At 35.8% G+C, this 13,551-nt stretch overlaps 1 protein-coding gene across 1 annotated transcript; it reads right to left on the reverse strand.

Moving 5' to 3' along the window:
• Nucleotides 1–12,212: 12,212 nt before the first annotated feature.
• LOC121784603 (protein TIFY 5A-like) lies at nt 12,213–13,225 on the reverse strand. Its single transcript, XM_042182772.1, has 3 exons — nt 13,146–13,225; nt 12,855–12,939; nt 12,213–12,576 (listed from the first exon to the last, which is right to left on the reverse strand). Coding segments are annotated over exons 1-3 (288 nt in total). The 5' UTR covers nt 13,148–13,225; the 3' UTR covers nt 12,213–12,375.
• Nucleotides 13,226–13,551: the final 326 nt, after the last annotated feature.

Consider the following 13,551-nt stretch of genomic DNA (forward strand, 5'->3'; position numbering starts at 1 on the left):
CTTGCCTTTATTTTCTTAAACTAGTTCATATCTAAAAACACATAAAGTAGAACAACTAACAGAAGATTCCTAGCTAAACAAGACACACAACTTTGACACTAACTACACCAACTGTTTCCCCCCTCCCACTTCATTACAGCTTGTCCCCAAGTGACTTGATGAAGTGGAAAACAGGGTGGTTGGTGTCAAAAGCAGAGAAACAAACTTCTCACACTTAGACCTTGCAATGAGCTAAGTGTGGAAAGAACACAAAACATACACAAATATCATAACCAGTGAAGCCAATAAACATTCTCACACTTAGACTAGACACTGGGCTAAGTGTGAGGAGAACACATATACAGGGTAGGAGAATGCGAACATGTTAGTAAAACTATAAACAGACATTATAAACTTGAATCATAGGTCACCACTGTTCACACAAAAACTTCCCATACTTAGACCACAAGGTGGGCTAAGTGGGAAAAGAACACAAAATTCATCAACCAGCATATATATATATATACACAGGCAAAAAGGAGCATGCGCAAACTGAACAGAAGTATGAACCGAAACTAAAGTTTACTAGGTTCAGCCAGTTTAGTCCTTTTTCTGGCTCCCGTGGGAGCCAGATTACTAAGTCATCTGCTTAGTGCGCGCCAGCTTGACTCTCCTGACAGGCTCCTCAGGCTCTTCAGCGGTTGATCGGCTGGTGGTGGCAGCGACTTCCTTTCTTTTCCATAATGTTCGAACAGGGGTGGCGTCTCGAGTGGCTTCCTTCTGTTGGTTCTCTTTTGAAATAGAGGAGGACAAGAGCTGTTAGGCAATCTGAGAATTCATTTCCGCCAAAGCCGTCATCTTCTCCATAAGGGACGGGGCCTATTCATGTTCTCAGATTGAAGCTCAAAAAGCTCATTCTGTTCCTTATGAGCTCCTTCAAACTTTTGAAGCATGTGCTCCATCATCCTCTGCCATTTCTCCTCGCTGACATGCGGCTTTGCTTCTGTAGGATTCAATTTCTCCTCAACCTCTTCTTTGACCTTAGTGGTCGTCTTCTCGGCTCCTGTCTCATAATCCAACTCGATCGGTGTCTCATCTGCCTAACCCACTTCATAGAAATGAAGCGTGCCTGCCTAATCCCTTGTGACCAACCCTGAGTTTATGAAGAACCTAGTACCAAACCAATTGGGGCGTCGCACATAGTGATGATCGGTCGAGACCTGGCTATTTTCATCGTGACGTTTCTCTGCAAATACGCCCCTAGTAGATGGCAGGCGTAAAGATGACGGACAGGGCGACGGGTTATTTTGTTGAGTGCTTGGGCGATCCAGTACCCAAGATGTACCTTAACATCGGTTAGCATGCACCACATGAAATAGAATTCAGGGGTGGTGATGGTACCATTTGCTTGGCCAAGAAGATTGTACGCCAATAAGACTTGAGCCAACCAGAGAACGAGATTTATGATATCTGTCCCCTTAGACACACTTGTCTTGAATGGGACTGCGTCCTCCGTAGTCATCAGTTTCCAGGCTGTTTGCGCGTCAAAACCATCTATATCATCTGGTTGGCCGATTTCTCTATCAGCCCACTCCCCGGCCTCGTCTTCCTCGAGGGTCAGCAAACCCAAACACAGAGACCATTCTCTAAGCGTCATCAGCATTTCTTGGTTAAAGACTCTAAAGCGGACTGAGGGATCATACAGATTCGTTGTATGTGTAAAGTAAAAAGAGGTGAAAAACTCTCTTGCCAGGTCCACGGGGACCTCCACTAATGAATGCTCTAAAAGCCACTCAAAACCTGCTGCCTTAATGTACGTGAGGAATTGTTCCTCAACCTCTAGTCCCCTCAATGAAGGAAGGTGTACCCTCTTTCCAGACTTCGCCTTCTTGCCTTTCTGTCTTCTGCCTGCGCAATTCTTCCGTTTCTTCGGGTCCTTAAAATAGACCATAGCTTCCAGCAGCTTGTGGTCTATCGTTACTCTTAACTTTTCATAAACACCCTCACTTTCGCTTGTCTGCATAGCTTCGTATTTTAATTCCTCAGTCGGATTACAGAGAGATGTAGTGAGATCTTCGAGGGATTTTTGGATTACAACACCTCGGGAAACTAAACGCGGTTTCCCTTTCTTGCTGGTGGTCGCAACCTGCTTCCCCTTCCTACTTCGCTCAGCGGCCTCTTTCTTTGCGGCGACTAGGGCCATGACCTCTTCCTCCGGCCTTTTAGATTCTTCTTCATCTAGCCTCCTCTGCACTCTGAGGCTCCTTCTGGTTGCCCGCACACTGAGAGTCTCCTCATAGTCCTCCGATTCTTCTTCTTCTACTGGAATCACCTCATGATCATTTCCAGTAAACTTTTCCTCAACCGGTTCGGGCATCTCACCGCCACCCTCCTTTCCCTAGTTATCTCATTGTTTCTCAGTTCTTATCTCTTCTCCCTCTTCCATATCTTACTTTCGTGCTGTAGAGTTCCCGTTGTTAGGAGTAGTAGATATGGGAGTTGGTTCCTCGAAAGATTGTGCCACCGATGTCTCGACTTGTGTCATGGGATCAGTGGGGAATTGCAGGGGGTCAGGTGTAGGTGCTTCCTCCTTTTCTCTGAACTTGTCCGCTATTTGAGCAAACACATCACTCATTTTCCCAGTAGGGCTGAATTTCACCATTGCATCTTCAATAATCTTCAAGTACACGTTGCCTCCGGACGTCTCCGGTGGCTGAGATGTACAAATGGTTGGCAACACCATCGATTGTAATGCTGGTGGTGTTAAGACCTCAGGTTGGGGAGTGGAAGGAATTTTTCGCTCGCGACGTTTGGTGGAGGGTTTCTAGGATTGACTGGATGCTGTTGATTTGTCCATAGATGGCGGCGTGGAGCGATTTCACCTGAAACTGAGCGATAAGAGATTAGGAATTTTCGAAGGTTGGAGAAAATTAAGGGTTTGCTGAAAAAGTAAAAGGTTGGGAGAGAAAAGAAAATTTTATAAGTAGAGGTGGAGGTGGGAGAAGGAACGGTCTCCATGATGTCAGCGGCCGTTCGACCTCCGCGCCAGATTTTGAATATTGAAATTCTCCACATTTCCCCCTCTTTTTACCTCTTCCGATTAAAAACAAAATTGCAGTAATTCTCTCTCTCCTACCTACTAAGTCAAACCCTTATCCGAAAACAAAAGATTCTCTGGAGTCCTAGAGGAGGGCTTTCAAGATTCTGAAAATTATTTTGTTGAAATTCAAATCTCCTCTAGATACGTCCAAAGACATTGAAAATATTTTTGCTATTCTCTAAAAATTAATCTTTTGTTTTGGATTTTTTTTTTAAAAAAAACGAGGAGTAAAAATGAAAACATTTATTCAAGGCTGTGACTAATTCTCGGAATCCACTTGATCAAGTGTTCATGTGTATAGCTGAGTAAGTGAATTTCCAAGAATTTTCCCAATAAACACTTATTTAACCGATAAAGCTAAGCATGCGCAGTGAGATTTCTCTGGCTACACATACTTTCGATTTAATTACCATTATTCTTTTTATGTGGATTAACAAAAAGAAAGTTATAGAGCATGATACTCCCTGAAACTTTGTAGCTCCTAGGATGTGGTTGGTCAGTTGAGTTGCAAGTCTGCATTTGCTCTTTTGACTTGCTTCGCGATCCACTGAGACTTGAGAAGTAGTACTTTCCCCCCGGTTAATCATCCTCGTACCTCTATACCTCTAGGTCTGCAGCTTCTTTCCCCTCTCATAATCATCCATCTTCTGGTTCCCATTGCCACCTTTGCAAATGACTGGCCAAGTGGTTTTGAGTTCCTTCCCAACTTGATCAGGTCAGAATTCGGGAAACCATTAGGGGAATAATCCTCGACTAGAGCTCCTGAATTAACTCTTCTCTTTGCTATACATTGATTTTTCTGGAGATACATCGCTGTCATGGTACCCCATTTTTTCTTGTGATTCTTGTACGTCCCCGAACTTTCTTATTCTCTTTGGGACGTAATTCAGGGTCGGGAGGTTTCTTCACCTGAAGCGGTTCCGGCCATGGTTGTAGCTGCACCTAGTAGATAGATCTTGCAGCTTTTCTTCTCGATCTTTCTTCAGGAGAACAGGGCAGGCAGGGCAAGCTTCCTCAGCCAGAGCAAGGGGGCTTCTTTGGCAATAGCAGGGAGGGCTTCATCAGTAGGGAAATGCATGGGGGCATGGGGCACTTGCACCACGCTAACTCCCAGCTTCAAGGGCATACGCGGGTGCATCGGCAGTGCAGCTCCTGCGTCTGGCATACATATTGCCAAACCACTCTTCAAGGGCATACGCGAGTGCGAGGGAAGTGTGGTCCCGCGTCTGGCATACATATTGCCAAACCACTCATATCCATCCCAGCCAACCCTTGGTTGACGAGGAAGAAAATGAGTCCTTCGTGGACGAGGAAGAATACGAGGCGCAGATGCAAAAGGTGGAGGTGCAGAAGGTGGAGATGCAGGAAATGCAACCACCTCGTGAGGTCCAAACAAAGGTCAGTGCCGCCTTTATATCAACTACCAACTAGGGTGGTGGGGCAATCTGTGAGGTTTGGTTTGATTTGATTGAGAATGGGTAAACTGTTGGGGGTAAAAACGTGAACATAGATGAACAGTAACAGTAGGATTAAAAAAGGCGTCATTTTTTCGATCTGATTTTTTTTTAATTGTTGAATTTTTTTTGAGAAAAATGACAGATTTATACAAGCGGTAAAAAAAGAAAACCAAAACACTATAAAAGGATCCGCGTCGAGCATTCTCGACTAATCAGAAATCAGAGATTTGCTTGATCCGCCTCGAGCGACCAATCAGAAATGATTCATTACCCTATCTAATAAGGTAATATAATGTAATATTTATATTTATAATTTATATTTTTTGACAACAAAATGTTCATCAACAAAAAGAGGCTTCATGATTCATCATGCATTACTCTGTGATCATATCTAATTGTAAAGAATTGTTTTTTTTTCACTTCGGTAGTTCATTTGTTTTTGGGTGGTGTATTATTCTCTGAACCAGGTTATCTTGTGGCATTAGGGATTTGGATTTTTCCCATTCTTCATTGGGTTTCACTAGTGTAATAAAGGCCTTTTTTTCCTACAAAGACCCTCGTATATAATTTGTCAGTTACTCCTGGTTTTTTTAGACATATAAATGGTCTAAATGACGATAAATTTTAGTTCATGCACAAAATCTGCCTCGCTAGCACATATAAAAGGTCTAAATTTGGAACATTTTATAGAATATTTTATAGAACATTTTATAGAGTATTTGGAAAAACATTTTATATAACATTTTATAGAACATTTTCGTTCGTTCAGTGCATATGGTTAAACATTTTATAAAACTAACAATAATGGAATATATATATAAATATAATTTTGGAAAAAATCAATAATATAAGACAGAAACTTGATTTATCTGAAGGAAAGACAAAGCCAAGAAACAAGCATTATCCAACCATGTTCCTGTGGCAGCTTTGAGGGCATCCGCAACGCGTCTCGTTGCGATCCCTATCTCGTCTCGAAGAGACGAGAAGGCAGCGAGACAGCGTTGCGGGCTCCGTCTCGTCCCCATCCCGTCCCGTAACTCCTCTCGCAGAGACACTCGGCGAGCTGTCTCGCCACGCGCGTTGGCGACGTGGTGAGCTGCGGTTCGTCCGTGACGCCCACTCGCCGGCCCGCGAGTGGGCGTCGTTTATTTTCGTTGAAAATGTATTTTTTATTATTATTTTTTAAAATTCAGAAAAAATTCGAAAAAAAATCTCAAAATTATACTAGCCGTTTTTACAATTTTTTTATTTTTTCTTGAATTTTTTTAAGCCCCCAATCACTTCTTTAAATATCAAATCATTCCCATAAATTAATCCACAAAAAAACTCTCTATTCTCACTCAAATACTCTCAAACACTCTACATTCTTCATCTCAAAACATTATTCTTCTCCCAAATTTAAATCATTTATGGATCCATTTGAGCAAATGTGTCGCATAATGGAAGAATCGCTAGCAGAAGATCGACGTCGGGAGGAGGAGGAAGCCGCGGCGCCTCCAAGGCGATCCCGGACTTACATCCATCGTAACCGGGAGGAAGCCACCGCAAGGTTGGTACGCGACTACTTTTGTGACAACCCGGTATGGGGAGAGACCTACTTCCGTCGCCGTTTCCGCATGTGGAAACGGCTATTTATGCACATCGCAAATACGTTGGCAGCCCGGGAAGAGTTCTTCCAAGAAGGGTTCGATGCCGTTGGCCGTCTCAGTCACTACTTTGGTAACCAGTAGAGTGCGCGGAAGAAATTAAATTATGTATTTTTAATATTTTTTTAGGATTTTAATTATGTGTTTTTTTTATTTTTTGAATTTTAAGTTGTAATTTTATGTTATTTAATGAAGTGTGTTTTTATTAATTGAATTTGTTGGGAATAAAAATAAAAAATGAAATTGAATGAATAGTTAAGGGATGAGATGGTTAAGAGATTAAGGGTTGTAGGTGTTGTCTCTTAGTTAAGAGATGAAGTGAAAAGCACAGTGGGGCCCATGAATAGTTAAGAGATGAGACGATTAAGAGACGGATAAGAGACAGCGTTGCGGATGGCCTGATGACATTAAATGTGAAGGGATTGCTTCTCAATAATTGTAAGTTGGTGGAAGATAAAACATAAATATATCAAGTTGGTGGTACTGAATAGACATGAACAGGAAGCATATTTGAAATGCCATCATAGCTAGTTTTGCTCTTATTTTGAAATTATTATAAGCTATGGGATGAATTTCAATATTTATAAGATTATGGAGAAACGAGTGAAATTATAAAATGTAACTGCAGTCATTCATATAATTGGATTCGTCTTTTCTTCTTAGAGCTTAATATGATGTTTCAAATGTCCCCATTCATGTATTGTGAATCAGAGCTCTCCAACTTTTTAGAATTTGTTATTAATTATTTTAAATTTATGGTATGTTTTAGTTGTATAATTCACAGTTATTTTGTTTACAATTTTGATATAATGATATTGTTTCTAAATTTATTAATTAATTTATAATCTAAAATCAATGTTTTAAAACCAATAATTTAATATGTGCATCGCATGTATGATACTAGTTTTGATAAATGGCAACTATCCCAAAATTTCATACTAATATATACTAGTAGCAGGCATGCACAAACCGAACCGAACCGTCGGTTAAGCCGGTTCACAAACTGGGACCGAAACTGGCGGTTCCGAACATGCACAAACCGGGACCAAAATTTCATACAAATATATATTTATTATTTTTAAAAATCAATTTTTATATTTAAAAATCAATTTTCACAAATAAATAAATACAAGAATAAATAATAGCCTATATTTATTTGTTGGGCCTATGAATTTTAAGAACCATTCTTGGTTGTTTCTATTTTATAGACACACACATCCTTGAAAATTTTGCGTTTCACTTTCAATGTGGGACAAATATGTTGAAGTATTTTTTCTTATAACTACATGTTTAGATCATTCATTCATTTTTTTCCAATGTGGGATATAAAACTTTCTTTTGTCTTCTACTTTTCTTTATTTTTTTACTATATTTTATCATTCACTAATTTTATCTTTATTTTTGTCATGATTCTATTTCTAAGATAAATTTATAGATAATAATAGTATCAAATAGAATAGTTTAATTAAATTTGAATGTTGCATGTTGCTCATAATTTATATATTTAGAGAATAGGGATGTGTTCAAATAATAATTGGATTTAAATGTGCTCACTTTTAATAATTATAAGAAACCATTCTTGGTTGTTTCACTTTTATAGAGACATCCTTGAATATTTTGTGTTTCATTTTCAATGTGGGACAAAATATGTTGAAGTATTTTCTTTTATAACTATATGTTTAGATCATTCATTCATCTTTTTCCAATGTGGGATACAAAACTTTCTTTTGTTTTCGACTTTTCTTTATTTTTTACTACTACATTTTATTATTCACTAACATCTTTATTTGTGTTATTATTATTTTTCTAAGACAAATTTATAGATAATAATAGTATCAAGAATAGTTTTGTTTGAAACTTTGAATGGTTTAATTAAATTTGAATGTTGCATGTTGCTCATAATTTGTATATTTATAAAATGTGGACGTGTTCAAATAATTGGATTTAAATGTAAGTATATTGCTAATTTTTCTTAATATATTGATTAAAATGTGAAAAAACAACAATTAATATAATTTGTATAATAATGATAAAAATAGATCACTAAAGAATGATTTGTATAACGGTATAATATAGTTTATATATTTATATATTAGTAGTAGACTAATAGTATGATTTTGTATAATAGCTATTATTCTAATAGATGTAGTATAATTTATATAAATAAAATTATTATTTGTGAATATATTCTTGATTAATAAGAATAAACAATTGTTGAGTAATATGATTTGTATATAGATAAATAATTATTCATATAATAGCTATCGCTAGATTAATACAATTTGTAATAATTATTCTCTTATTGTATATAATGGTATTTATTAGTTAACATATACATAAACTTATACACAAATAAATCGATAATGATAAAGAATTAAAGAATAATACTTTATATAATATTTGTTGTTAAATTATAATAATAGAAGATAGTCAAGATATAAACAAAGATGATGAAAATCTATCATGTAGTTACAAATAATGACTTTTATCCCACATTGAAAGAAAGAGCAATACATCTAAGAACATGTAGCTATAAAAGAGAATCATCCAATACACTCTCTTTCAACTCAAAGGCTCAAGTTCAACATTAAGTGACTTATAAGTTGTGAATTGTAGTCTCGTTGAAACAAAGACTAAAATGGAAAGAAAAAAAAATGAACCGCCGAATTGGCCCGAAACCGGCGGTTTCAGCAGAATACTGGCGGTTTTGAACCGAAAATTGGCCCCATGAACCGCCGGTTTTTGAACCGGAACCGGAACCGCCTAGAACCTTGGCGGGCCGGTTCAGGTTGAATGAAATTTTGAACCGTGAATTGCCGGTTCTGAACCGGAACCGACGGTTTTTGAACAGTGTGCATGCCTAATACTAGTAGTAAGTATTCTCTCGCTTCTTTCTCTAACTCTCTTTTATTCTAAAATGAATCGATGTCACCAACATTTGAAATATGCTTTAGTGTAACAAACAAATTACTCCATTTTTCCTACAAAAATATGTGCTCTTTTTTTAATTCATCCCATACAAATATGCATTTTCTACATTTAGAAACTTTTTTCTCTCTAATGAGATGTGGCTCATTCACCACTAACAATACTTTAATTACTTTTTCGTTCTACTTCTCTCTTACTTTACCAATTGTACATTATAACTAGTGCTCAACCAAAAGTGTATATTCTTGGGAGACGGAGAGAGTATATTTTATAGTAGTATAACATAACCAATCAGCACAACAAAAAAATCATATTTAAGCACAAACAAAATGTGATACTTCCTCCGTCCCAAAAAATATGGGCATTTGAAATGACACGTGAAGTAATGCACGATTGGTAAAGTAAGATAGAAGAGGAGAATGATAGTTAAAGTAATGAGTTGTAATGGTAAGTCAGTGAAATGAAAATACCCATATTTTTATAGGACAGACGAAAATAAAAAGTGCACATATTTTTATGGGACGGAGGGAATATATAATTATACTGAACTATCATTTTTGCATGCTGAAAATACAATAAAATATTTATTTAATTTATTTTTTCATGCAATTTTCTTTATATGAATATATGCAATTAGAATATCATTTGAATTCTCATAAAATTACTTTTAACATGATGTATAGTGTGCGAAATATATTTCAAATTAAGTACTGTTTAAGGTTATGGGAGAGAAAATGGGTATACTCAATTTTCAATTGTCTTAAAAAATGATTCGTTGTCCTCAATAATTCGAAACATACTGAAGCGAAATAATGAATTATACTTTGACATAATAATGAATCTAATCTTTCTGATTAAATAGGCAGCATCGTCATATATCGCGATTTAGACCGTCTTAAATTTAGATCCAAAAATCAATATTCAATCTCGATTATGATATATGAAGTGATTCTAAATACAACACTTATATATGCATTTAAATAATCCACATTACTTAAATAATTTGTGATTGTTTTCTTTACCTAATCATGATATATTAATACATGAGGTCCACTTCTGTAATCATCGCTAGCAATATTTCATATCTACGTGTACATCGAACGTGTAATACTGCAATATTTCATATCTACGTGTACATCGAACGTGTAATACTGATAAATACAATATTAATTTCTACGTTGACGTCATAAATTAGAGAAATTTTAATAATAATACTAATAAACAAATATTTACGTTTGTATCTTTAGTTTTCTTGTGAGATGTAGATTGTAAACTGGATTGTGATGAATTTTGAATTCCAATTATTAACTCTAAACAAGTACTGTAATTTAAAACTTCGAATCATGAAATATGTCAAGTATGAGCAATAAACACGAGCATATTTTGATAGATTTAATTTGGGATTCGTTTTAAGATAATTTTTATAACTAGTGTATTTGGAGTATTATACAATGTATATATGACTGGTATACCGTATAAGGTAATTTAAAATCATACAAATAATTAGTGTTTATTAGTAGCCAACTTAATTATATGACATCACATCTTAGTGAATTCTTCTTAAAAATACATAATTATATATCCTAAAACATTTTACAAATTCTTGTGCATTTAGGAAAATCACAAACAGCATATTAAAATACAATTATTTACTCTAATTTACACTTATAATTTCAATCGATTTTTATTTCATAAAATAAAGTCAATAATTATTGTAAGATTAGACTCTCTGCTTATAATTACTTAAATGGCCTTGGCCCAAGTTGGTAGCGGCCCACGGGCTACACGTACAAGGCCCGTCAAATTGAAATCCATTTAAATTTTGAAATTCAAAATAAATGAATTTTAAACTTTAATTGCAGAAGAATGTTTTTATTCCTTTTCTCTGGGACAACTGAAAAACAAAAATATGTTTGTTTTAAGAAAAACTAGAAACATTGTTAAGAGGGGAAGGGGGTTCAAATGGATAAAGTAGAACGGGTAGATAGGAAGGAATATTAGGACACGTATTAGGGAATAAGTTGTTTTCCAAATAGCATGTGCCCATGGATCATTGTCGTTAGCATAGTACAATACTTATTAATTTAGCGAAAAAATTGAGGGTAATAGAGATTTTTTTCACATTTACAGAAAAAATTGAGGGTAGTAGAGATTTTTTTGTGTGAAAAATAAATGGACTGAAACATGTATTCCCTTCGTCCCTGAAAAGTATGAATATTTTAATTTTGAAAATTCTTTTCTCCTGAGACTCATTCTCCACTAATAATATTTTAAAAAAAAATTCTATCTCTCTCTTACTTACTAATTATGCATTGAAACTCTTGGCAAACTAAATATACATACTTTTCAGAGATAGAGGGAGTATCAATTTATAGATGAGTATAAAATGTATTGAATGATAAAAAAAATTAGGCAAAAAAACTGATATACTTTGAAAAGTGGGGTATATTTTGAAATTAAATATTATTTTCTTGATAAAAAAAAACAATAAATGCGAAGCTCACTCGCAATCCCATGAGTACGCTCCGCAACGGCTTCTCAGTGCTTGAAGAGGGGGCACATAGTGAAACACCCCCTTCACAACTCTCGGGCACTGAAAAGACAAGGGACAAGGCCGTTTGCAATGCGTTTTGTCCCTCCAAAAGTTGGGACACAACGAAGGCCGCCTTGTCACGCTCTTATTGTAAATTGGCGCCATTAAATTTGTAGGCAAAACTTTTCGGGCATATCATAATGACATCATTAACTCTATTAGCTAGGAGAGAGGTAAATGTGCGATAACATCTAGTCTTGGTACATGGAAAATGTACAGTACTACACTATTTAAAAGTATAATTATACAAAACACTCTCTCCGTCAGTAAAATGTTTTCCAGTTTTATCAATTCGGTCTGTCCGTGAAATGTTGTTCACTTTACTTTTTTTACCATTTTTGGTAAATGGGCCCAACTTTCAACTAATTCATTACACTCATATTCTATTATAATAAAAACAATATATAAATATGAGACTTATATTCCACTAACTTTTTCCACTCACTTTTCTTCACATTTCTTAAAAATCGTGCCAAGTCAAACTTGGACAACATTTCGTGGTCGGAGTGAGTAAAGTTTAAATTAGAACAAAGTACAAATAATTAGAAGTAAGTACATGAATCTAAATATGCGTTAATCACGTGCAGGCTATAGTGGCACTTTTCCTAGCACACCAACTAGTTAAAATAAAATTAAAAATCACTTAATTAATTAATTAATCATTAAATCTAACTAGTTGGAATTCCTAACAATGGGGTATGGGGAAGTTGCTTGAACCCTAGTCTTTCTTGTTTGAAGAAACCTCATCAACGATCTCTTTAAGTCAGTGTTTGGACTATAAAGTGGAGAAGCTACCAACGGAGACGGCAGATCGGATCGGGGCGTGTCGTACGGTTCTGCTTCACGGCCCGCAAGCCATAAGATTGCTCGAGCCTACACATTTAGAGTTTATTCGAGTAAATAATGTACTGCAAAAATGTGTTTCGTCGTCTATTTTTTATGATTATAAATGAATGATTATATACATATATGATGGGATGAGATCAGTTGCTATCTATTTGATATGCTAATTGTTAACTATGTCAATATTCTACGTTATAAATGTTAATGCAAAGACATTTGTACGTTAACTAAATTTTGTTTACATATGTTTTCGTATTGACGTGTAGCAATTTAAGATAGTTAGCAATCTAACAGGACTCTATACATACCTGTAGTTCAGTAGCATCGCAAACAACAATTTTTCCATTGTAGAAAATTGTGAGCTGCTGCTTCTCTTCTTCATCCTTGTCCACCCTAATCATTCACCAATTCACAGCAATTTATTACTACATTATATAGCTATAACTGAAAATGAAGACTAAAATTTTTAATCTCATTCACTAAAAATGGAAGGATTTAATTTTGAAAAAAGGAAATTATTTTAATGACGTTTCGGTTCATTCTAAAATACAGAATTCATTTTAAGATCGTTTTATTTCATTTGAGAGAGAGAGAGTTACATTTCGGGGTGGCGGGGTTGGTGATCGGCGGGGCGGAGGAAGAGAGGAGGGCGTTCAAGGCGGAGCCCCAAGTTGTAGTTTCTTTTCATCTTTAAAATTTAAGGACAGAGAGAGACTAATACAAATGCAGATAGTTGAAGACTTGAAGCATATGCGGTGGCTAATCTATATATCATGGAATCTTTGAAACGAGAAAAAACCAACGTGTTTTAATACAACAGATTTTTATTAAAGAAAGAAATAAAGAAATAAAAATATACACGAAAATCGGCAATTGCCTGAGAAAATATAGGTTAAAAACGTGTAACATGAGGTATTCTCACCTAACGTGGAATTGGACTGAAACTTGTGCTCTCTATCCCTATATTCATCATTTAAACAGTCATTTTGTCATTTTAGATTGTTG

The sequence above is a fragment of the Salvia splendens genome, chromosome 21 (assembly GCF_004379255.2).
Source record: "Salvia splendens isolate huo1 chromosome 21, SspV2, whole genome shotgun sequence".
In the NCBI taxonomy this organism is placed as follows: Eukaryota; Viridiplantae; Streptophyta; class Magnoliopsida; order Lamiales; family Lamiaceae; genus Salvia; species Salvia splendens.